The 26,102-nt window shown below is 29.6% G+C and overlaps 2 protein-coding genes across 2 annotated transcripts in view; one reads left to right on the plus strand and one right to left on the minus strand.

Annotated features, from left to right (window-relative positions):
• Positions 1–5,075: 5,075 nt before the first annotated feature.
• LOC106680670 (vacuolar ATPase assembly integral membrane protein VMA21 homolog) lies at positions 5,076–5,711 on the plus strand. The gene is made up of 3 exons (XM_014420934.3): positions 5,076–5,182; positions 5,270–5,375; positions 5,448–5,711. Exons 1-3 carry the CDS (start codon positions 5,165–5,167, stop codon positions 5,573–5,575), a joined length of 252 nt encoding a protein of 83 aa, XP_014276420.1. The 5' UTR covers positions 5,076–5,164; the 3' UTR covers positions 5,576–5,711.
• Positions 5,712–10,835: 5,124 nt separating this feature from the next.
• Capr (Caprin) overlaps positions 10,836–26,102 on the minus strand; it is a 20,195-nt gene continuing 4,928 nt past the window's right edge. The window contains exons 4-12 of the mRNA XM_014426739.3: positions 24,706–24,855; positions 23,328–23,477; positions 19,810–19,936; positions 17,744–17,940; positions 16,390–16,551; positions 15,508–15,691; positions 13,548–13,655; positions 12,330–12,488; positions 10,836–11,045 (exon numbers count right to left, since the gene is read on the minus strand). Coding sequence (XP_014282225.1) covers positions 10,954–11,045; positions 12,330–12,488; positions 13,548–13,655; positions 15,508–15,691; positions 16,390–16,551; positions 17,744–17,940; positions 19,810–19,936; positions 23,328–23,477; positions 24,706–24,855 — 1,329 coding nt within the window. The 3' untranslated portion in view covers positions 10,836–10,953. The remainder of the gene's footprint in view (positions 11,046–12,329; positions 12,489–13,547; positions 13,656–15,507; positions 15,692–16,389; positions 16,552–17,743; positions 17,941–19,809; positions 19,937–23,327; positions 23,478–24,705; positions 24,856–26,102) is intronic.

The raw sequence follows: 26,102 nt of genomic DNA on the forward strand, positions 1-26,102 counted from the left end.
ATTATATCTGAAGTATTTAAAAATATCAATAGCGTAACCTAAATAAACATTAATTCATTTAAATTTTGATGGATTTAACCAAAAATAAATCAAATTTTAGCAGCATGAGTAATGGTAATTAAAGTTATAAAATATCTATGTTAATGTTACCTATAAAACTATCATGCTAACTAAGTTAATGTTATCTATAAAATATCTATGCTAATGTTATTTATAAAACTAATAACCAAATGTGCTAATACAAAATTATTATACCCATCATTTACCAACAGTAATAATAAAAATAATAAAACCCATCAGTGTGCTTCTATTGTGGTATTGCGGGTACTGTTTAATCCCCGTCCAAGTCCATTTCTAAACTATATTTATATTAAAAAATGAGATTAAGTACTTCTTTTTTAATCTATTTATTTTATTACCTGGGCACTGTTTCAGCCATCCCACCTATTATATAGACTATTTAAAAATTACTATATTAAAAGTAGTTAAATCTTATCAACCTTTACATTTACTTTTAAATTAAAAATAATCCAATACATTTCACTGATCATTCTTTTGAGAAACTGTTACTACTTTTGTATTCAGCTGTGCTGATAGTCCTTTATTGTTTGGTAAGCTTAAGTTCATCGTTGTCAATTACTGATGGAGGTCTTTCTCTGGGTTGGTTATCCAAATCTGGGTCACCAGATTTTCAAAAAGTTTTCAAACCAACGGTAAAGAGTCTGTTCTTTACTACACCTTTCCCCAAACGCTGCAATAATGTTTCTAGCAGCTTGGGTTGTGGAGTGTGTCCAAATTTAAACTCATAAAAAAAAAAATTATCATTTCCAATCAATTGGAATAATGATAAATATTATCAAAAAATAGAGGATTAACTAATTATAATTTGTAAACATGAACGTAGTAAATGACAAAAGTCAACTAATTTTATTTTGAATTTCTGAAATAATAAAAACACGACATGTCAAATGAAATGTCCCAATACACTTGGTCAAATATTATAGCAAATAAAAAGTAATTTTCAGGACTAAGGATATGAAAAATTTAATAATCAGGACAAATCACTTAAAAGGGGAATGTACAATATAAAGTAAATAAGGTAATTACGTACATACGTAAAAACACTTGGCTTTCCTGAATTTAAATAGTAATTGTAATCTTATATATTATGCAATATAAAATATTTTAAAATAATTGTGAATAAAGTAAATTGATTGATTTGTTCGCTGATTTTGAAACACAACAGCCCTCCAAAGTGGGACGAAATGTCAGCAAATAAATAATTGTTAACTAAATATTCTTTGTATTAATCACACCCTCGACCATCAACATATTCAAATTAAATTTAAAAATGAATATAACTAACTTCTTCTAACATAATAATTTGTAAATGGATTGGATGCCTGACACATTGTTCACAACATAAAATAAAGGAAATAAGAGTTTATTCCTTGAAAGAAAAACCAAAAAAAAATGGCAAAATATTTTACACCCTTAGCTGCAGATTAAACAATGAAGATTAAGTATTGTGGGTACTGTATAGTTCTTGCTCAATATCTATTAGAAGTTATACCAATAAAATGTCTAAGATTAAAATTTAATTGTACCAAAAATGGTTTTCAAAATTGATGGGCATAAATGAATAATAAAGTAAAATGATACTTATAAGTATCATGCTGAGATAAAGTGAAGATAAGAAGAGGGTAATTAAAATTTTGTCGAAGGACTTAAAACAAAATGGAAGTTTTAACTGCAAGTCAGTGATTAATTAAAAACAAAAGAGAAAAGAAAAACATTCAACTCAAAAGCAAAATTTCAGGAGAAAATTATTTGGTAAAACTTATTACTCAATTTATTTCTTAACAGAAACAATAAAGAAAATTTGGCCTTTGGTTGATTTTGGTAGTATATACATTTAACACTTTATTTTTAATTCAAAATTTTTTTTTAAAGAAAATAACTTTTTTGGAAATTTTGAAGCACTTAAAGATTAATTTGGTAAAGTAAACTAACACATAATATTAAAGTTCTGGATATTATGAAAATACATACTTTGAACTTTCCTGATAAAATAGATTAAGAGGTATAATGAACTAAAAACCAATCGAAACATACTAAAAAAAAATTGTAGTTTTGGGTTGAACAAAAATTTATAACTCGAATCTAAAATTTTATTCTGATTACACAACACAGGCTCGAAAAAGTTTAGGACTATAGATTGATTTGGCAAAATAAGACCCATTTTAGGATGAGGAATCATACTATATGAAAAACCTAAAATTAATAAATTGTTATAAATATCATATTTAATGTAAACTAAGTGTATATAAATATTATAGAACTTTTTTCTACTTCTTTCTCCTAGGGGTGTGTTTTTGCAGTAATAATATAACCATTAATAGTTAATTTAAGTATTTATTAGATTTTAAGGTTAATTACTAAAAATCTTTTAAATTAGATCATTTATATCTATGAAAATATTTTATTTAGGCACAAATATAAATACAAATAATAAAATATTTAATAGAATGGTCAAATAGATAAGGAAAGAAAATATTAACACATCATTTTCAATACTTTCAAAACATATTATTTCACCTCCAATTCTTTCCTAATGCACACCCTTTTACTGATGAACATTCAACATCATAAAATTATTGGATTTCTTAAAAGTAGGACTTGATAAAAGACCAAAATTAAAGAAAAAATATCTTACCTTCAAATAAGAAAAGGCAGAACCACTGCTGTTAGAATAAGGTGCACGGCTGATAATTTTTTCAAGATGAACAAATCATTAATGAACAAAGAAGTTAAATTCTACATCAAGAAGTAAAATTCAACTTATGCTTGTAACTCTTATAAGACATGCTCCAATCTTTTTTTATTATTAATGATCATTTTAGCACTTTTATCTGAATGCATCATATAAGTCTATGTATATTGTTTGTTAGAGCGAACTGGCTAGTGCCCTCGATAATTCATTGTACAGTCCTGTTGTTATGACGAATTGAATAATATGGGCATTATAACGTTCTGACACGGTAATTTTACGTAACTTATCTGCGAGCGACGAAAGTCAAGTGTTGGATACTGGAGGGAATTAAAAAAAATTCAATTGAACCACCCAGAAGAGAAAACCAATTCGTGAGATCCAATCTCAATTTTTCTTTTTTTTTCGAATTCTTATTAGATTTGCTGATTGAAGACCTGATTATGAGGTTCAGCTTATTCCTTTTTTGGGCTAGTTTAGTATTTTTACTTTTTATTATTTGCATCTCTTGAATACGTTTGTGCTTAAGATAAGACAGAGATATGTGAAAGAGTGAGATAATAAGATAACATAAAATAATAGTAAACTAGCTTACCCCTGCCAGAAATCTTGATTTTTTTATGGGAACATAGAAGTGTGAATAATTTAAATCATGAAAATCAGTTAAACCATTCGCTCAAAAAAAAAAATTACATATTCAGAAACGGTCTTACTAAACATATTTTATGCAGAATTTTTTTTATATTTGAGCCCAAATTGTTCTAAACATTCTTGAAATGTCACTGTGCAAGATGAGTAATAAAACCTATGAATTGGTCAAGTCTCTAGCTCAAAATATTCTTGTATAAGCATAGAAGGACAGACAAAAACCAATCATTTTGAGGATCACGATCTCGACTTGTGTCAAAATATTTACAATCGTTGGTCATATTACAATAATTACCTAAATGCTTTATTTATCCTATTTGTACTTAGTCGGGTAAAACTATCAAAGAAATTTGTAAACATTAATTTTACAGTATTTATTGGTGACAATAGTTTTTCAACATTATCATCATTCCAACATCTTCAATACTGAACAATAAATCGTCCAACATTTTTGTTGAAAAAATATCTAATTTAACAACTAATTAAAACAAAACTCACGTTAACAACACTAACACTACTATTAACCCTTAAAAATAACACTATTAGTAACTCTATAAATTATTAACTTAGTTCTTTTTAGACTTATACTAAAAATACAAATAAATATTTGTATATTCCCAAAACTAGTACAAGAAACCACTTGTAGAAACAGAATGACCTGTACTTTGAAATATTTTACTTGTAATTTCGATCCTAATACTTTTAGCTGTACTTTCTTATCAGAAACAAAATAGTAAAGTTCGGTAAAATTATCCAATGGGACAGTCTCACTGTTTGAGTGTTATTATGCTTTAATCATTTCTGATAATTATGTCAGTTTTGCCTCCAATATTGAAATTGTATACTGCACTAAGATAATAAAACAATCTACAATCTTTCTGTTTTTTCTTAATAGTTTTGATTATTTAATTGATCCGACATTAATACAATTGTAAATTCCTAATCAATTCAATATTTTCAATTATATTCTTTAGTATTGAGATTTCGGAATAGCCCCACTTAAAAATACGTTTTTAAATCAGGCAACACTCTTTTATATAAAGCTAAGATTAGTGAATTGCCTACTATTCTAAGGTTAGAGTATAATATCGCAGGAAATGTGTGCAACGAAAACGGTATTTTTCGTACTAGATACTTCATCACTTGCTAATCTGGTACATACTACTTTTAAAATATCACCTATATATTTTTAAATCGTTTTTTGTTTTCTTTTCAATATTAGAGACATTAATAGCTAAGCGATTTCACGCTCTACCAATGCTATGGATACATAACTTTCTCTTGTTCTTTTTCAATTTTGCAATAGAACTAACATCTCCCCGTACAAGTATTAGGGTCGTATTTACTAATACTATTAGTTTCATTATGAAACAGGGATCAGAAGTTTCTGACACTTTAAGATAACAAGCAGTGACGGTCCCATGGAATGTGAACTCATCCTTCCCACTATGGTGTCATAGAATAGGTTGCTTACCTATAGGATAACTCCAGTTTCCCCCTCCCCCATATACTATAAATGGTCAATTAGGGAATAAACAAAATAAAATATGACCAAATATTTAATATTAAAGAAAACACTAGTTTGGAAAGAATATTTATTTTCACAATCACTTTCTTCTGGTATTTTATATTTTTTCATACCTCTATGTAACCGCTCTCTCCTATTTCGAAATCGATCTCGGGAATGGACTTAAAAAGGGTGTGATAACGAATCTTGTTTATAACTTAAATTTCAAAATTGTCAAAATGAATCAACCAGATAGAGTATGCCACCATTTATTCTTCATAATTTTTGTTTTATAGGGATTCTAGCCTTGAATTAAGTTTATATAACGCAAAAAACTTTTTCAGGAATTGTCAGACTTGAGGCTCTTCAGGACAGTATTTTATTATTGTATAATAATAATTGCTCTACCAGTCATTACATTTTTCGGATCTAAACTACTTATATTTGACAGTGAGTTTTTATAATTTCTTAGTTAGCTTGAGCTTTAAACTACTGAATATTTACATTTGTTATTTGTTTCAGGTATAGGTCTGTCAAGTGTGTCAAGTAATGTTTACTCTGCTGTTTCTTCCATTGCTGTTCTGCATATAGCTTTGGGACTATACATTTACCGGGCTTATTCAGAAACTAAACCTAGTAAACAGGATTAAACTTATTTATTTAATTTTTATATTTATAATTTAAATGTTGATGAGTTTGAACATTAATGTATATATATATTTAAAAAGTATTCACATATTTAAATTAAGAAATGTTTACAAAAATCTTATTCAGTTGTAGTCTTAATACAATGTAAATATATTGTATGATTTTAAATTGTAAGGTTAAATTCAATATGAAATTTGTAATAAACTTTTTTTCCATTTTGTAAAACTTTTATTTTTGTTATAACATTAAAATGTTTTCATTGTTTTCTATTTCAAAAGAAACAGTCACTTTATCATATTTATCTTTGTTATTTCATTGTTTATCCTCTCATGAGGTCAACTGCATTGGTTTGTTCATACTTTTTTCATATTAAAGACAGAATTAAACTTCCCAATTGTATTCCTATGTTTACTACCTGACCTGGCAATGCTCTCTTGCTAGGATTGAGAGTATGAACTGATTAAATCAATACAATAAAAAGTTTTATTACAATAATTATGTTTAAATATTTATTCACACTTAACTATTTTGTATGTTTTAAATCACATAAATTCTTATTAATATAATGTATATAATTAATTGACTGTATCATAAATATATTCTTAAGATACCTCAACACATTTGACAAACCCAGGCAAAATCGCCATCTTGTTGATGAGCTATTTGGATTGTCTGATACAAGTTGGTATAAAATTTGGGCCAATCCCCTGAGTGTCGGTTTTCAGGCACAAACTATAGGACACTTGAGCGGGATCCACACTGTGTTCAGTTTGCATCGTTTTAGAACTGCCAATAGATAAATATTTGGACTCAACACATCAGAAAAATAATTTTTATTATCTACCACCAACATTACTGTTATTTGTGTTGTCTTTTTATAATGGAAATTGAATGTTATATCCAACCAAATTCAAAAGAACAAAGCAAGCATGTGGATAAGGAAGTTTGTGGCTTCCTTTGTTTACCAAACATTCGCTACCTACCTACTGCTATAAGTATTAACTGTTTAGTTTCATTAATGTATCTCTTCTTGGTATAACATTATTATTAAGTTAGGATCACTTTATGAAGTGAGTTTGTGCGATACTTTTTATTTTGTGTATTTCCAGCGACATATCCACGGGGCCTAATTTCCCCCACTTGATGTAAGATAGTACCAACTATAAAAATTACTTCCACCATCCTCGACCACTTAAAAATTATTCTGCACCAAAATAATAAAATTAAATCACTTCTTTCATTAAATACCGTCAAATATGTTAGTAAATAAAGAACCTGGAGGGAGAAAAACGCATCTCACCAAATAGTACAAGAGCCGGGGTGAAAAAAAGGCAGTTATCTCACCCCAATTTTTCATTACTTTAATGAAAACTGTATATAATCACTAGTCAAAATTGATGAGTCTGCCAAGTATAGGTAGGGGGAGTAAAAAAATTATGGCTGTTTCAAAACCTTAATGTTTCATTTGGAGCTCTATTATCTTTAAAACTAACAACAATAATAAATCTAAGAGAACATGAATTAAAGTAAATAAATTTGCTGAAATATGAGCCCTAATAGAGCTATTATTAATAGTTTGCGAGATATAGATTATTCTTTTTCAAATCCTATAGGTCTGTTCCAACTACCATTTCAGACTATCCGGAACATACTTAGCACGGGTTTTTCTTTCACAAAAGCTGTTAGTACAAGAGCCCAAGAGACAGTTATTTCACCCTGGATTACTTCAATGAAAACTATATATAATAAAAAGTCAAAATTGATGTGTCTGCCAAGTATATGTAGAGGGAATAAAAAATGGCAGCTGTTTAAAAATTTTTTATTCGGGGTTCCATATCTTTAAAACTACTAACAGTAGAAACCTGAGAGAGCATAATTTAAATATGAGCCCCAATAGAGCTGTTTACGCTCAAGTTACGAGATATAGATTTTTAAAAAGCTACATTTCATAAAAAATGCACTGAAAAATCAGAAGTTAGTGAATCTATTTTGAGAAATGTGTATCTAACAAACCATTCGACTACAGATGTCTATTAGCACTCAAATTAAAGTTAGTTTAATGTACTACAAAGGTTTTTTTTTTTTTTTTATCTTAGTAGTGCTTTTTATGTGATTTGATCAAATAAATCCACAAAATGTTGATTTCTAGTTGTAAAGACAAAATTTTTAATTGATGAAAAAATATATTTGTGGCACCACATGACATGCAAATGTCTGTCAGGCCAGCATTCAAAATTAAGGCAAATTTAATTAAATATTAAGTTTACTATAAAGTAGTTTGTCATTTATATCCATAAGATATGCATTTTCTATGTTTTCATAAATTTTATCTAAACTAGAAATTAACATTTTGTGAATTTATTTTAGAAATATCTTAAAACTACTCCTATGAAGATGAATGTCATAAACTGTTTTTTATTACATTTTACGAGTTTTAATTTGAGCGCTGGTAGGCATCTGTACGCTATATGGTTTGCTGAAATATATTTTTCAAAACTAGAAATCAACTTTCTGTGAATTTATTTCATTCATAAAAAGTACTAAGAAGATAAATGTCATTAACTACTTTATAGTCCATTAAGCCAGCTTTAATTTTAGTGCTAATAGACATCTGTACATCTAATGATTCCCGAGATATAGTTTCCCCCCAAAAAATTCATTCACTACTGATTTTTTTGCTATTCCATTATGAAATGTTGCAATTTAAAGCTGTATCCCTGGAACTATAGAACATAAACAGCTCTATTAGGGCTCATATTTAAGTAAATTCACTCTACTTTAATTCATGTTCTCTTAGATTTTCTAGTGTGACGAGTAGTTTTGAAGATATAGTATAGGGTGTTTTTTTAAGCCCGATAGAACTTGAAATTGTAAAAAATAACACAAAGAATTAAATTGTAATCAAAAATTTTTTTTTATTCGAAAGATCAATACGTGAGATTAACATTTGAAAATGATTTCGGGCATATGGGCACCGCGGCTGTTCTTGACGAAGCGCATTCTGGACGTCCAATTTTGGGCCACTTTTTCGAGCACTGCTGGCCGTATGTCACGAATAACACGAACAATGCTGGCCTCCAAGGCGTCAATTGTTGCTGGTTTATCAGCATAAACCAGTGACTTCACGTAGCCCCACAGGAAATAATCGAGAGGTGTCAAATCGCACGACCATATGCGGCAATTTTGCTTATTAACAAACCCGTTAAGCCAAAAATGCGCCTCATCGCTGAACACAATTTTACAGAATGCGCTTCGTCAAGAACAGCCGCGGTGCCCATATGCCCGAAATCATTTTCAAATGTTAATGTCACGTATTGATCTTTCGAATAAAAAAAAAATTTTGATTACAATTTAATTTTTTGTGTTATTTTTTACAATTTCAAGTTCTATCGGGCTTAAAAAAACACCCTATATATGTATAAAATATAAATGTAAATTTTATATTAACATGAAATGTAATTTCTCTTAACATTTTGAAACAGCCACCATTTTTTATATTCACTATTACTCAGCAGACTCATCAGTTATGACTAGTAATTATACATAGTTTTCATTTAATTGGGGTGAAATAACTGACTTTTTTCTCCTATTGTACCAAAAATCAAAGAATGCTACCACAAATAACCGTTAATTCTGCTGTAAATATTTAATCCAAATAGAAATCTTTATTTGGTTCATTAATTTAGCTATAGAAAAAAAAGAAAGTGTTGACATAGGGAAAACAACTCTATAAGTGAAAATATTTAATCAACAAATTTGATAAAAAGAAAAAAATATTGAAACAATATATTTCTACATTATCTCGTACAAATATTGAAACAATATATTTCTAGATTATTTCGTACAAATATTGTTCCATCAAGAATAGGAACTACAGCTTAACAAGGCAATGTAATGAAAAATCAAATTTGCTTTTTCATAATAGAAAAATCCATCATTTTAGAAACACTAGAATTCAATACTGAAAAAATAACAAATACAAAACAAGATGAAGGATACAGGGATTTTAAAGATATTAATAACTAAACTGACAAGTTTAATTTTAATACAAAATCCGTTATGTTGACTATACAATTTGCGTATAGCACAACTATGACAAATAAACATTTTTTTATTATACAAGTATAAACAATAGCTGACTGACATAATGCCGAGTGTTTCAGTTGTTAAATACATTAGGAATAATGTTAACTTTCTTACAAGTAACGTATAAGATAAAAAAAGGTTATGCTCAAAAGGGTTCCATCAATATATATTTAATCTAAATCATTTTTTCATCAATTTTTTTTTTTTTAATTTAATTTATTGTCACAATGTTTCCTTCAACAAAAGACAAAAACTCAATTATTTTAAACTTATTTGTTATATACACAAAACTTATAAAATAAGGACTGTAAATAAGTGAGAAAGAAAAAAAATTAACACTAGTGCCACAGACAATTCTGGCTGCATGTAGAAGTCAATGTCGCTCACACAAACACCAGGGTTAACACAATATTTTAAAATGGTTTTGAATTCACAGTTCTGCAGGAAAAATTCCCTCCCTAAGAAGGCTACTAAATTCACAAAAACATTTCTTTTTTTTAAAGTTGGCAGCTAGCTGTAGTATATTCATTCGTGGAGAGCTTCCTCTAGCCTCGAGAACCGTTAAATAAATCATCGCGTATCACATAGAGAAAGAACAGCAGCAAATAAATATACATTCAATTTTTCTTGGCGAAATGTTCTCTATTTACAAGATAATCTGCCACTTACAAATATATATATTTCAAAAATCAGTAACAGGAGCAATTTGATAAATGCCTTTTTTTTTTTTTTAATTGCTCCCTCTCATGTTTAACGAAGAGGAGTCAAATGTTTATAAATAAGACATCAAAAAAAATGGTAATTATAAAATCACGTTAAAGATATGTACATACAATACAAACTAAAAGAAATTAAGAACAGGAACTATTTTGACTATTGTATCTGATCTAAGATATCCTTATAGCAGGAGCAGGAGCTGGTGCACGGTTAACAAAATATTTTCACAAAAATGAACATTAAAGCACTTGTTTTTCCTTTATTATGCCCCGTTGAATTAATACTTAGTAGCAAGTAATGGTACTTTTTACAAATTGCATATTTTTCTTTTTTTTTTTTTTGGTTTTTTTATCTTTCCTTTTTTAGTCCAGTATGCATTGAGCTCTGATAGTTCGACAAGATTTTTTTTTTATACATTTTTTCTATTTTTTTGTTTTTTAAATTTCCTTTTCACTTCATCCCTGTGAAAAAAGCCTCCCCTCGTCATAACTTTAGCCTGTTTTGTAAGACAATTTCTTTCCTACTGAGATAAATAATGAATTCATCATCCTTGGTTGCTTGTGATGTTCAGTAGCGCCTACTGCTGCTGCTGCTGCCTGTAACCACCGCTGCCTCCGCGATAGCCACCTCCAGGTCGGCCGCCACTACCTCCCCTACCTCGGCCTCCTCCTATAACAAAAAAAATTAGTTAATTCTTTGAAATTACCATTTAAACCATTCAAGACAGCAATTTTTTTTAACACCATCTTCAAAAGCACAAAATTTATTTTCCCTTACATTGTTCATTTATAATAAAAAAAAAAAAAACTTGTCCACTATGGAAATCACCCAATTAATAAATTAATTCGTATAAATAAGATTATTGCATACAAAATGTGTGTGCACAACTCGCTCCTTAGAAAATTTTTGTTGCGTGGAGTGTATTGAACACCATGTATGCAATGTAAGATAAGACAAAATTAAAATTGATGAACATTTATTTCCATGAACAGTTCAGGAGTCAGATTTCAATTTCATAAAATGTCTTACAAAATACAGGATACAGAAATATTGGCATATAATGTTTTTAGTATATGTATATAATACCATTAATGATGTTCATAGATTTTTTTCTGGCAAAACTACTTCCATTTAAAAAATTAAATGAGCATAACTAGCAAATGTATTAATTGTCTATAGCTGTTACAATACACATTTTGTGAGGATCTATTGTTACAACTTTCTTGTTAGGTTTGCAAATATTTTGCTCAAGCTGACACGGGATGGGCTGCAGACTTTAACTGACTGACAACAACTGCTCAAAAGTACGGTTTATTAATGATAAAAATAATTCTTTCACTGTATTTTTCTAGAATTATCACTTATTTTTAGACCCAAAATTACTGTCATCATTGTTCCTAATCCAGTGATGATTCCATCATGGTCAAATATCCTTAATGCCAAATGAGTGCATGCATTTTTTCAAAGATGTTAAAAATTCGAACAAGTTTTATATAGATTAAAAATGTAGATTTTAAAACTTCGAAATTGGTAAGTTGGCAGATCGAGAAAGGAACATGTCTAATCCTAAAGCATTGTTAAATATAAGACAGAACCTGCTATGCTATTTCCATTATAGTTCCATAATTCTCAGGGAGTAATGTAGGATTAACATAGCTGGAGTTTTATTACTCAACTGTCAACAAGTGCAAGCATATTATCCAGAAGGTAAGGTAATTATTCATTAATGTCTCATGTAGTTTAGTGAAGTAGAGGAGACGAGAAGAATCAAAGCAAGCTAGATTTGAACAGGATGTAATTGGTTGCATATTAACCAATTGTGAAATGAGAGATTAGAACTGGATGAGATTAGGTTGCCTAGTAATTCATGCGAGAAGGATCTAATTGTTACCTCAACAGACACAATAGAAATAAAACCTTCTATTTTGGAAGATATTTAAGAGATAGCTTTACCTTGCCTATCGTTAGATTGGCCGCCACCTCTACCCCTGCCTCCTCGCTCACTTCTAGTTTGATAACCGTTCTGGTAACTGTTTTGATCTTTGTAGTTTCCACCACCGCTTCCATATCCGCCTTCTCTATTGTATCCTCCGTCCCTGTTATTATAGCCTCCTGCAAAAAAAAAAAAAAACTAACATTAGTTTTGGATGATATTACATATTAAATTCTTCATCTAAAATGAATATTTACTTTTATAAGTATCGAAACCTTGAATAAAAACTCGATGGAAATCAAGAAGAAAATAATTACTTCACTCACAACACATTAGTTTACTACTAACAATAGCTTTGATGAAATTTAAACAAAAAAATGTTTTAGGTGATCATAAAACTAGTTAATAGGCACAAGAGAAAAAGCTCTTTCTGAAGATAATTGAGTAACAGTTAACAGTCAAGGTTAAATTAAAAATACAGGCAACATCAGATTGGCGAGAATTTTCATTTATAAAATAAATGAAGGGGAATCCTAAAATCATCATCTGCTGCCGATAAACAGTTTAATAATTAAAAGACATTGGATAAGAGGAAATGGTACCAATGTATAATAGAGTGTGTACATTTGATAGGAGAATATGTTTTAAATTATTGTTATTACTGAATTACTGCTACATATTATTTTACTAAAACATTTGGGTTTTCATGATCTTTAGTTTAACATTTTAAAGAATGTTAAATGGAGAAATATTTCCTAATTTTAAGTATTTTAAAACGAAGAAACATTTAACATGGCTAAGAGCCAGTTACTAGAGCTGCTAAATGGAGAATGACGCCACGCAACAGTTCAGCTGAGCTCCATACCATTCTGTCTATTGTCGTTTTGCTAGGTTAGTTTTGCTCTAGTTCGTGTTTGCTTTTGACGTTTTTAAACTCCAATTAAGTAATAGATAAAAACAATAATAAAGTAATGAAAAAAAAAAAAAACTAGGAGTAGAAACAAAGAACAGGTAAGGTAGAGGAAAGACGATGTGACAAATCTAGTGGAGATTTTATTATCTTATTAAGATAAAATAAATTGCCCAATAAATCCGCTAAGAGCTGCTCTGCGTTTAACATGTAACATGGGCTTTAAAATAAGGCTGTTCACAATTATACATGTAACATTTAGTAGCATGTTAAAACTTTCTACATCACGGACATCCCTCAGCCGTAAACAACAGGAAGCTGAACTTACCCCTGCCGGGCCTGTTGCCCCTAGCACTGTAATTTCCTCCCTTCTGGTTCCTGTCACCTCCTCCTCGCCCACGACCTCCACGTCCTCTCCCGCCTTGCATTATAAAACCTGAAAAATAAATTTAATTCAAACACAATGCTTAAGAAAACAAACAGAATTTTAGTTACATTGGAATCAGACTTTTAAATTCCTGAGTTAAGTTTCTTGTAATGAACTTCAGATAACTTAAATACTATTTATTATTTAGAGATCCTCCATAACTAGAGATAAAGTGGCAGTAATGAATTTATCAGTATCACATTAATTTTATCATAACTATAACAGATAATGTAAGGATAAGATAAAATTCCTATATTAATACTTTATCTTTTCCCTTAACATTGTCCATGGACACACCTCACTCTGACCTCCCTATATTCTAATCGCTTTTTGTGGCTATAATTCTGATCATATTTAATTATTACAAGTACACAGTATTTAAAAAAAGAATATGAAATTGAAAAACTTATAAGAGTATTGGACAACATCACTTTGTGATTCAGCCAGGGGCAACCACAGTTCTTTCTCGATTTGTGTATACACCATTTGTGAACAAATAATATGTATCATTTGTCCAAATATGGCTCCAATAGAGCGGCCAATGCATCCCCAGATAAACCTAATCTCTATTCATTTACACCAGTCACTGATCCTTAATATACAATGAAATCTAGAATATATATCCGCTGATGCGATAGTTCAACACAAATATTTTTTTTATTGAATCATCATCTTAAACATTGAATAAAATTTACCTGATAAGCAGAGCAACCTCCCTTTAAACTACCCTTATTTGGGGTAACCTGGACTACCCTACTATATATTTATTTTTTATTGCTTTTATACTTTTATTCACATTTTCACTAACTACATAGCTCTACAGCCCGAGGTGGGCCTTGGCTTCCCTGACAACATTGGACCAGTCCTATATGTACAAAGCTCTCCTTCTTAGACCTAGATTTTCCACATCTTGGACCTAATGTCTACGAGGTTGTCCTCTTCTTCTGGTACCATACATTTTTCAAGCAATTCTTGTTTGCATTCTCGATTCATCCATCCATGCTACATGACCCAACCATTCAATTCTCCTTGCTTGTAAGAAGCAAACAATGTCACAAGATCCATATCGCTCATATAGTTCGCCGTTCTTCCGGATTCTCATTCACCCTCTTTCAACACAGGTTCATAGATTTTACGGACAATTTACCTTTCGAAGATTTTTAAACCATTTATGGTGCCGGTGCAAAGGGTCTAAGTTTCCACAGAATATGTTAGTACTGGTCTTACTAACATTTTGTATAAGCTTATTTTTATCGTTTGTGACAACAGCGATAACCAGAGTCTTATGTTTGCGTAGTAAGCCCAGTCACCTGCCATAATCTGTCTATTCACTTCTGCTGACATTTCATTCTTGAAATTAAGCTTTACACCAAGATAGGAGAGTTTAACGTGTTCCAAAGAAAAACTTTTAACGCACAAATCTTCTCTAGCTATTGAATCACTGCCTCAAGTTACAAACATGCACTAGGTTTTGTTTTCATTGACTTCTAAACAAATAACTTCACCTTCTGTCTTCAACAGTTTAAACAAATCAATAAGAGATTGCTTATTCCTTACCACTAAGCTATTATCATCAGCATATGCACATATTTGAGTGGAACACAGTATATCCTCATTGGAGTTTAGCTTCCTAATCACACGATGTAGTGCAAAGTTAAACAGTGCAGCAGATAGCGCATGTTCTTGCCTAACTCCAGCAGTTACTGGAAAACCGTGACCAAGGGTACCATTAATATACACTTTAGCATTTCTGCCATCAATGGATATTTATAAGTTTCACAAAAATACTAATTAACATGCTATCTATTCGATGAGAAAGGGCTTATGATATAGCAAAAGATATAAATAAGAGCCCACTGACCATCGTTCTGCTGAGCTTGTGCTGGTTGACTCCATTGCTGCTCGGCTTGATTTGCCCAAGAGTCCTCACCAGCAGCTGGTTCAGCCTCACACCAGTCGTTAGTTTCTTCGGTAAGAGGCTGAGTTGGCTGGTGGTGGTGACTGTCTCCGCCTGCATGGGACCATCCTTTTTCTTCATCAGTTTGCTGTACAAATTATCATTTGTATATTAAGGTCATCATATTTTATACATTGCAGAAAAAAATTAGGTGCTTACACACCGAGTGCACTGACAATTAATTTATTTACAGTATGGAAAATCGATTTAGATAACTTCGAAGGAGCAGACTGCTCTATTATTTGGCAAAATAAATAGGGGTGGTAGTTTAATCAGATAGCATGGGCTCATAAAAAAAAAGTATGAACATGAATCTGTGTCACATATGTGAAAATATTTATATACACAGGTGTTTGTATAAGCCTAGGGGTTACTAATAAATTAATTGATAACTTTATTTTATTTTGAATAAGAATTAATTTCATTTTAATTATTTCTGATTAATAAAAACTCAATACAAATTGAGAGCAACAAAGAAGTTGCTGCATTCTGAATTGCTGTAAGTAAAAATAAAAAATTAAAATTTTTGTTATTTTTTCCAAAAATCTTAAGGTGTGACATCTTCCTTCTATTTTCCTAGCCACAAAATAATCCTTTGCTTTGCACAAAGCATAATTATTACTTCGATATTAGGAATTTATATGACAAAAAAATATGACATACTGAAAATATACGTATATAAAATGACCAAAATTCTGTCAGAACAATGAAACTAGGAAGAGCAGTATATTGTATTTAGAGTAGTTAAAAAAAATCATTGTTATCTGCCAAATAAATTGAACTTACATTTTGATATATTTGCTGTGGTTCTGGTTGCGGGGGATTGGAGACAACAACTGGAGCTGGCTGTTGTGCTGCGTCCATCGGTGTGAAGCTCTGGTTTGTATAAGTCATCGTTGGAATAGAAGGAGGTGCCTCGACATGATCGGGAGTATCTAATTCATTCTCCTAATAGGAAATTAACATATATTAGTCGCTGATAATTTTATATTTTAATTATTAAGAAAAAACAAACTATAGATATTTTACTGCAATAATGCATTCGAATGTAATGCTCTGGATAAGATTTTAACAAGAGCTCATTAAATACAATTCCAAATAAATAAATATCGAAAAACAAAAACTACGAAGCATATATAATTGATTAAAAATTAATATTTTTTCGGTTTTGAAACTAGACTGGAAACAGTAATAAAACGGTCCAAAATTAATTTATATAAACTCTATCCACTACTTTTGATTACAGATGCAATTATATTATTCCTAGATACGTCTATATTTTGAGCTGAAGATTAATATTCATCCACTACCCTTCTAGTAGTTATACTTCCTATATCACTTTTGAAATATTAGCTTGAAACAGGAAGTGGAAACTTGAAGATAGTTTAATCAAGAAATATTTAAAATAGTATTATTATTACTTCAATACTAAAAAAAAAAAAAAAAAAAAAAAAGCAATATATATATATATATTCTCCTTCCAATACTTTCTCACATTGGAAACCAACACTAGATAATCATAACATCTCACTAAAAGAATAGAATTAAAACAAAAACGAATACTTTTTTATAAAATATATTTTATAAGTACTCCAATATGTACATATTCAAACATGTGACGTGCAAATTAAAAAAAAAAGAAGATATGTACATAAATCTATGGCATATAAGTAGAAATTTTATATAGCAAGGGGTTACTAATCAATTAATTGATAAGTTTATTTTATTTAGTGATGTATATTAGATAGAGCATCTAAGTTATTTTTCTTAATTGCAGTTTCTGGATATTTTCTTTTAATTGTACATTCATCTTATTCTTAAGGGACCTTGTCCAAGACTAAATTTATTTTTTATCTATATCTTATTGAAGTACACAGTACCTTAATTAATACATATCTAAAATAGATATATCCATTAAGTATACTTACAGGAAATTCAATTTCGTACAAAAAAAGAAACGTGATTTATTACACTTATATTCTCACCAGCTTGTATCTTGAATGTAAGCTAAATCGACAGACTTTAAATCACGAGAGGGATGAAAGAGGGATAAGTACAGTTATGAGATTATTATATGGAATGTATATGTATAAACAAAGCAAACTTTACACACGAGATAATCATTGATATGAATATTAACCTGCATGAAATCGATGGTACCAGATTGGAAGACCCTAAGATGGCTAGGGGTGAAATATGTGGTCTCAATAGCGTTGGGATTCCTCAACTCCTCAGGCTGCGCCAATGGAGGCATGACAACGGGGACCGGAACGGGAATGCTGGGTTGAGGTGGCACCTGAGTGGGTACAACTGCAGCTGGAATTTGGTTCACATGAGCTGCGAATAAACAATAATATTAAATTATTAACTCTACTATTATTTCAACAAAGAACAAAAAAAAAAATAAAAAAAAATATGCAAATTATAATATTGGTTTATTATTTCTTATATCGATAAATGACAAACAAAAATTTCGGGTCTGTCTTTATTCTTACCAAAAAGTCCACTAGAATCATCTATTACCGTATTATAATAAATTGTGGCTCAATATTTCCTTTTGCTTCCTCACAACCAATTGTAGAAACTTTTTTATAATTATTTGTGAAACCAAATGAGAAGAGCTATTTGTACAACCAAATGGGAAGCTAATAATTTCTCTTAACCTTAATTGAAAATCTATACTCATGTGTTATATTTTTTACATTAAGAAATAAATTTGATTCTGTGTATGCAATCAAATTACTCTTCAAACAATCAAGTTTCCAGGGATTATACCCGCTGCCACTTTGTTGACCACATACAGATTATATCAAATTCCATTCACAACTTTTGCTAATGTACGTGTAAATATATTTTCCTCATTAAATCTATACTTTGGAAACAGCTCATCATTTCATTTGGCTTATATTTGGTGATTAATATAAAGATGACATAAAATAAATCTATCCAGATATCTTTCAATACTTTTGCTTACACATGCGTATAGGTATTTTCCTTAGCACACCTATACTTTTAAAACCATAAATACTATTTATCCTAATGTTTGAGGAAAGTTGAAGATTAGTGTTTGTATGGTTTAGTATAAATTCTAGAAAATTCTATCCACTTTCATTAATCCATATGCAAACCTATTATTTAAGACATATAATTTGAAGATGGCTTGTTAGATTCAGTTCAAAGTTGGGAATTAGTGTGAAAACAGATACATCTATGATTCGACAAGGGCTCAAATCCTAAATTATATTCTCAATTGATATAACATTAATCTTGAAACATAAGTAAAAATTTATCAATATAAGAGAGAGAGAGAGAAAAAAAAGGAATAATGAGAAAGCTGCAAGATCTATTTATATGGTTTAAACCTTTTGTTTTTTTGTTAGTTTTGTAGATAATGTAATTATCAATCGAATAAACCTTTGGAAAGTTTCGGTATATATATAGTTTTTAATAAATTATTTAAAAACCGATATTCACAAAATTTCATTAAGACGAGTTCCAAGAACTTAGAATATGACTGGAGCCAAATCTCAAATAAGGGAGCAGTAGTTTCAGAGAAAAGCTTCAAACATTAATTTCAATAAATGAAGAGAAGATGGTTGAGGGTGCGGTCAATGAAAAACACAAATAAGTATGATTAACTTATTTTAATGTCCCAACGTTTCGGCTAGAGCTTCTAGCCTTCTTCAGGGCTAAAAACAAAACAAGATAACAACCACAGTAAGTATAGAAAAATAAAAAAATATAAAAAGAAAGTATAAACAGAATAATTTTACAAAACAGAATTAATAAAATGAAGTGATGAGAGAAGTGGGAAATAAAATGTTTACATAGGTTTATTTCCCGCTTCTCTCATCACTTCATTTTATTAATTCTATTTTGTAAAATTATTCTGTTTATACTTTCTTTTTATATTTTTTTATTTTTCTATACTTACTGTGGTTGTTATCTTGTTTTGTTTTTAGCCCTGAAGAACACTAGAAGCTCTAGCCGAAACGTTGGGACATTAAAATAAGTTAATCATACTTATTTGTGTTTTTCATTGACCGCACCCCCAACCATCTTCTCCTCATTTATCATCCACGGTCAACTATCTCTCATAATTATGAATCTTAATTTCAATATTTCACAAAACTTCAAACCTCAAATTTCGATATTGACTCTAGGATTGGGCTGTCGTCATTAAAATTGACTAAACGAAGAACTTACTGGGTTGAAAGTTGCAAGCTATGACAGGAGCTTGTTCGATGGGTATGTTCACAGCCACGTTTACAGCAGGTTCCTCTGCTACCGGAGGGGCCGTCGCTGCTGGCTCTACTTCTTCCACAACGGGCTCCTGAAAATAGATTAAAATGGTTATATAAAGCAACCCGATAAAATAAAATAAAAGGTTCAGTCAAAATTGTAAATTAATTAAATTACATTCAAAACAAATCCTATTTTTATGTATTAAAGTAAGCCAGAGAAACACCATCATAAGCAGGTTGGATGGACTTTGATAGTTTACGCTAGTCTTTGTTAACGTGTATACTAATACTGATGGGAGTAGGTAGCTTTGCATCAATATTGCTAGGACGTCCGTTACCTATCTAGTATTTTTTCCCCACAGAAATGTTATTACTTGCTCTGGACCTCAACTACTGACATCAGGGACAAACAGCCTGAGTTGTCCTATTAAGCTTTGGAAGATCAGTGCTAACTAAGGGAATTTACCTTCAACAATTTGTATTAATCTTGAGAAGAGGCTTGTATCAGACATTAATTTTTTTTTCTTTCATTGTTTTATTATATGTATGTATATATATATATATATATATATATATAAAATAACATATATGTTTATTTTTATTTTATATTTGTTTTATTAAGATTATTCCTAAGTTTTATCTTGCATTTGTTTTTTTTATGCTTACATGTACAAAGTATATTTTTTATGTAATCAGATAGTAATTTTTTAAAAAATAAAGTATCAAGAAGATTCCAATAAGAGCAGTTTTACTTCTAACAATATTTCTCTTAAAAAGAATTATTTTTTCACAATACCAATAGAGGTCGAGTCGAGATAGGGAAAAGTTTTTCTTAGGTGTATTTGGTTATCTACAGAACTCCCTAACAAGAACCAAAACTTTCTTTATTTGAAGAAAAACATAAATAAATAATAAAATGAAGTATCTAAATGTTATAAAAACAACTAAATAAAAATTAAAACCTAAAATAATTCTTATTTTCCCATCTCTCTTTAATAGATTAAGTCTGAGAGTAAAAATAAAAAAAACAAAAACTAATCGCATAATATTAAATGAACAACACCGCGATGATTTCTTAGACTCTGCCTAATACTATATTATATGATATAATATTACATATAAAATAACATTACATGATAGCTAATATAATATTACATGATAGCTTAATAAATCAACAGTTCCCTAGCTTGTTATACCATGGTAACCTTGTTGGGCAAAAACATTTCACAACACCCTTGGTGAGCTAAAAAAAAAATTTGGAAGATTGCTAACTGATTTGTGTGTAATATATAAAAGGAAGATGGTCCCGGGTGCGGTCAAAACAACTTAAATAGTAATTAAACTATTCATCGTGAGCCAACGTTAGAGCTATCCTAGTTTGTTTATTTTACTTTTTTTCTACACCTTTATTTTAATCATATTCCCTTCTGTTAGTGGGTACTGTATTGATTTATTTGTTATTATTTACCTTTTCATTATTTGTCTAATTCCTTTTTTGTAATTCTAGTTAATTTGTACTCTTTATATAATTTTTATTTTACTTTGTTCATTTTTATATAGATTTTCACATATTTTATATCATATTTAGTCACAACTTAGTTTACTTTTGTTTTACGTTATCTATTCTTTAACTTAGTAACATTAGTTTACGTTTTAGCCCTGCAAAGTGGTGTGAAACGTTGGATCACAATAATTAGTTTGATCACTATTCAAGTTCTTTTGACTGACCGCACCCAGAAAAATAAAAAAAATAAATAAAATTGTAGCAAAATTATCCTTGAGAGGTTGAAAATGAAGGAAAAGAAGAGAAAAATAGCACAAAGTAAATGCTGTAATAAGCTATACATTTGCTATTTTTAGAAAATGGAATTCGCTCATGGCACCTAGTTTGGGAACTGTTTAATAATGATCTATTATACTCCCCTCCAAAACGTGGACTAAATAATTCTTTTACTACAACAAAAATGAGATTGCCATCTGCTTATTAATGATTCATGATAATGTGTCACGAAGTCACCAATCACCAAGACAAAACATTAATTATTATTAATGTTCAGTTCAATTATGACAGATGAGTAAAAAAAAAATTGTTCTCATGAAGCTCATTCATTTTATGTTTTGCAACAATAATAACTGTTATTTTAATTTTTATGGTAAATATTTTATCACTCACTATACAGTATTTCTAATTTTTAATTATGATATGAGAAGATGGTTGAGAGTGCAGTCAATAATATCAATTCTTTACCGACCTCACCCCTATCTCCTCCTCATAATTTTTAATTATTTTATAGTCAATTTTCAACTAATGTAATCTTATACAAAGTATGGTGTTATCTAGTAAACATATTTTTTAAACTAAATATCTTCATGTTTTACTTGAATAGAAAGAAAATAGCAAAAACCGGAAGATCTTGTATAATGAGATTTTTTACGATCTTCCTTCATATTACCTAATAAAAAAATTTTTTTCTCTAAAAATTCATTGATTTTAGAACTAAATAGAAAAAAATAAAAAATCAATTCTATAACTTCTTGCTCTGTTATAAATAACCAATGCTTTCTCCAACAGTCAAATATTCTGATAATAAATTAAACATTTATTAGTCATTTATTAATCAAAAAATTAGTAAAATTTCCTATTCAGAAGTGTTAGTTACGTTATGTTTCTATAGCAACCCAAAAAATATAGAGTAACCATAGTACCAAGTCGCAAAATTCAGATAATTTTTTTGTTTTTTATAAAATTAAATATTACAACATAAAGATAAATATATAATAAATCCCTGCTTTTCCAATACTTTCTCACATCGTAAACCAATGCTGTATAATTATAACATCTAACTTTAAGAATAGAATTAGAATCAAAAGAGAATATTTTTTAAATAAATAAAATTTTATCCATTCTAACCTCAAATCACTTTTTATTCCTTTATAAGTCCGACAACATTTCGGCCATCTTGAAGGACAATCTTAATACAATTTTATGCAGGCTATTTTGCCCAGGTCATTTATATCAGTCCACAGATTACCCTAATTAGTCAATTATTCACATTAAATTGAAACTTTATCACAGTCAACCTTATTTGTTAAAATTTATCATAGAAAGTGTAAAGATTATAAATAAAGTATAATTGAGAACATTTAAAAAAAATAAAATAATTCATGGTTGCTCTCTGATGTACATTTAAACAAGTATCATGTTATTTGTGAAATGTGCAAAGTGTGTACCTGAATCAGTGCACATAAGTGGAATTATTTAGATGTGTAAGTGAATATTTAGTCATATACCTACTTGTTTTAGACCTAAATAGAAACAAGAAAGGAAAAAAACATACAGAAGATTGTAATTATAACAAAATAGTATGACTTCTTGTCGAGTTCAGATTTACAACATTTAAATAAAAATTTCACGTGTTTTTGGTTTAAAGAAGTAACTGTAATAATAAATATGGAGAAAAATAATGTTAAGATACTTACAACTGGTTCAGGTTGCGCATTGTCAAAATATCCACATTTAGCAATATCCAAAAGTTTTGCCTTGAGAGCTGCATAAGTTGTACCACATGTTTCCTTGTTCTTACCCTCAAGAAGATGCGACATCACTTCTGCTGGACCTTGAAACATGTCCTGAAAGAGACAAAATAGATTTCTATAATTAGTCAACAGTTTTATACAAGTAAAAAAAAAGTATAATAAAATTTATCAAATCAAAAATAATTATACATTCAATAGAGAAATCAATAGTTTCATGAAATGTAAACATAATACAATCTTTCCAGGCTGACCAGCCCCAATAACCACCCCCTTTTTTCCCCCATAACCTCCTTTATTATTATATTTGTTTAATACATACAACAGGCAAATGATATATGTATACCTGTGAAATATTGCAGGAGTACATATATTACTTCCCTGTTATATGTATGCATTAAACAAATATAATAATAAAGGAAGTTATGAAAAAAAATATCAATTTTGCGATGGTCCTATATCACTTTAAAAACATTTACTTATTATAGAAAGAGGAGACTTACGATAGTTAATTTGAGTAATACTTAAAAATTGGAACCCACTAAATTAGAAAAACTATGAGAGCTAGTCACTCCCACTCTCTGTGGAAGCATTACTTATCTTACCTTTAAAATAAACACTTATAGCGAGTAAGTTGGTCAATGTACGACATGTCACAATCTCACAAGAGATCAAATACAAAAATATAAGAAAATCCTTCCCTACCAACCCGTACATATGTATACGCAGTTTCTACTTTTTATAAAAGTAAATATATGTTTGTATCCTTACTACTGCTTAGAATTGAAATTTATTGGTTTAAATAGAACAAAATTCACGAGAATGGCTACATGGATTTTCACTAATGATAAATTAAATTAATGAAAATAACATTCATTAAAACTTCTATTCTATTCACAATTGCAATAAAATCAACGGTTTTACAGATAATTATTATATTAATGCGTGGAATCGCTATTTATGTCAAAGTAAATTAGCACATAGTGAGTGTGGCCAACTCCCCACTCATTGGCTTTACTTTTGCTCGGGAATGAAGTAGAGTTATGCCCTTCCAACTAGGGAATTATCAGAAGTTCTATAAGAATGAACTAACTATATATATTTGTCATATGTTATTATATAATCACAACGAAGACAATTCCAGTTATTTACTATTCTAGTAAAATAAAAATATTAAGAAGATAACTTACAAATAAGTCATGTAACATTTCTTGAGTTTAAAAAAATCTATACCCCCCCTAAATACAAATACGCTTTAAAGCATTTATATTAATTCATTAGCCTGATTAAGTTATAAGCGATGACTAAATAAAAGTGCGTATACCTGAAAAGCAATATGCTCCTCCCTCTTGGTAGTAAGCTCAATAAACAGTTCATCGATTTGCTGGAGTTCTTCCGAAGTGATGGTTACTTTTGTTTTACCTTGGAGAAAGTCCTCTCTGACAGCATCTTGTCCCATGCTTGTAAGTACTTCCTAAAAACATCAATTTTTATATAGTATAATTATTAAAAATACAGTGATCGTTAGCTGGAATATTATAATAAGTACAGTTATGGTCACTAAAGTTATTAATAAATAAGAATATGTTTGTTTACTTTTTCATAAAAAAAAAAAAAAAAATTAATGACAGTTACCCGAGGAATAGATATTGATCAGAACTCCAGAATGTGTTCCTGTGTAGGGACTTTTATTTATAAAACAATGAAGGAGAATCCACAGAACAAAGTTATAATTAATGAAAATAAATAAATGGAATTATTTTTTACCAGAACCATAATAATTGGTTTACTTTGTTTCAAATAACCTTTAGCAACAAATGAAAGCAACATCAATCAAAAAAGTACCATAATCTAACTAATAATGAGTACTAGCAATGTCAGCATAGGAACATTTTCATTTATAATAAATGAAGGGGAATCCATCAATCATCATACATTGCCATGAAATATAATTTATTTACATGGGACATAAAAAGTTATACTGGATGATTAATGATTGACCGTGTGTATAGATGAATGGAATATGGTCCGGGTGAGGTAAAAAAAACTCAAATAGTAAATAATTATACTATTTTTATTGAGCCAACGTTTCGCCCCACGTTGCAGGGCTTCGCCAGGGCTAAAAAAGATACAAACAATTGACATAGTTACAAAAAAAAATAAGTGGAACATAACAGGGGTAGGGTATACAATGAAACTTATTCCACTTATGGTTTTTTTCTTGTAACTATGTCAAGTGTTTGTATCTTTTCTAGCCCTGCAATGTGGGGCGAAACGTTGGCTCATTAAAAATAGAATAATTATTTACTATTTGAGTTTTTTTGACCGCACCCGAATCATATTCCATTCATGAAAAGTTATAGTTAGTATAAAAAGAAATTAATACAATTATTTATTATTGAAACTGTTCCAATCTGTTAATTTAATTTCAAATGAACATTTATCAACCAATTAAAGTAATATCAATCAAAAATGTACCATCATCTAACTAATAATGAGTACTAGAAGAATCAATGAATAAAATCAAGGGAAATCCATCAATCATAATAAGTTGCCAACAGAAATAAATTTCACATCAACTTTCTCAATAAATGGCAACAACCAGTGTAATTAACAATAATGATAGAAAAAAAATTGGTGAAAACTGAATGTTAGTAATGTCAGCATAGGAACATTTTCATTTATAAAAAATGAAGGGGAATCCATCATTCATCATACATT

Source organism: Halyomorpha halys, unplaced genomic scaffold (assembly GCF_000696795.3).
Source record: "Halyomorpha halys isolate HHAL.00 unplaced genomic scaffold, Hhal_1.1 Scaffold1.1, whole genome shotgun sequence".
Classification (NCBI taxonomy): Eukaryota; Metazoa; Arthropoda; class Insecta; order Hemiptera; family Pentatomidae; genus Halyomorpha; species Halyomorpha halys.

Excerpts from the sequence above, each read along its gene's own strand:
- LOC106680670 (XM_014420934.3), top strand. Across the intron at positions 5,376-5,447 it reads TAAACTACTTATATTTGACA|GTATAGGTCTGTCAAGTGTG; the intron begins GTGAGTTTTTAT and ends TATTTGTTTCAG.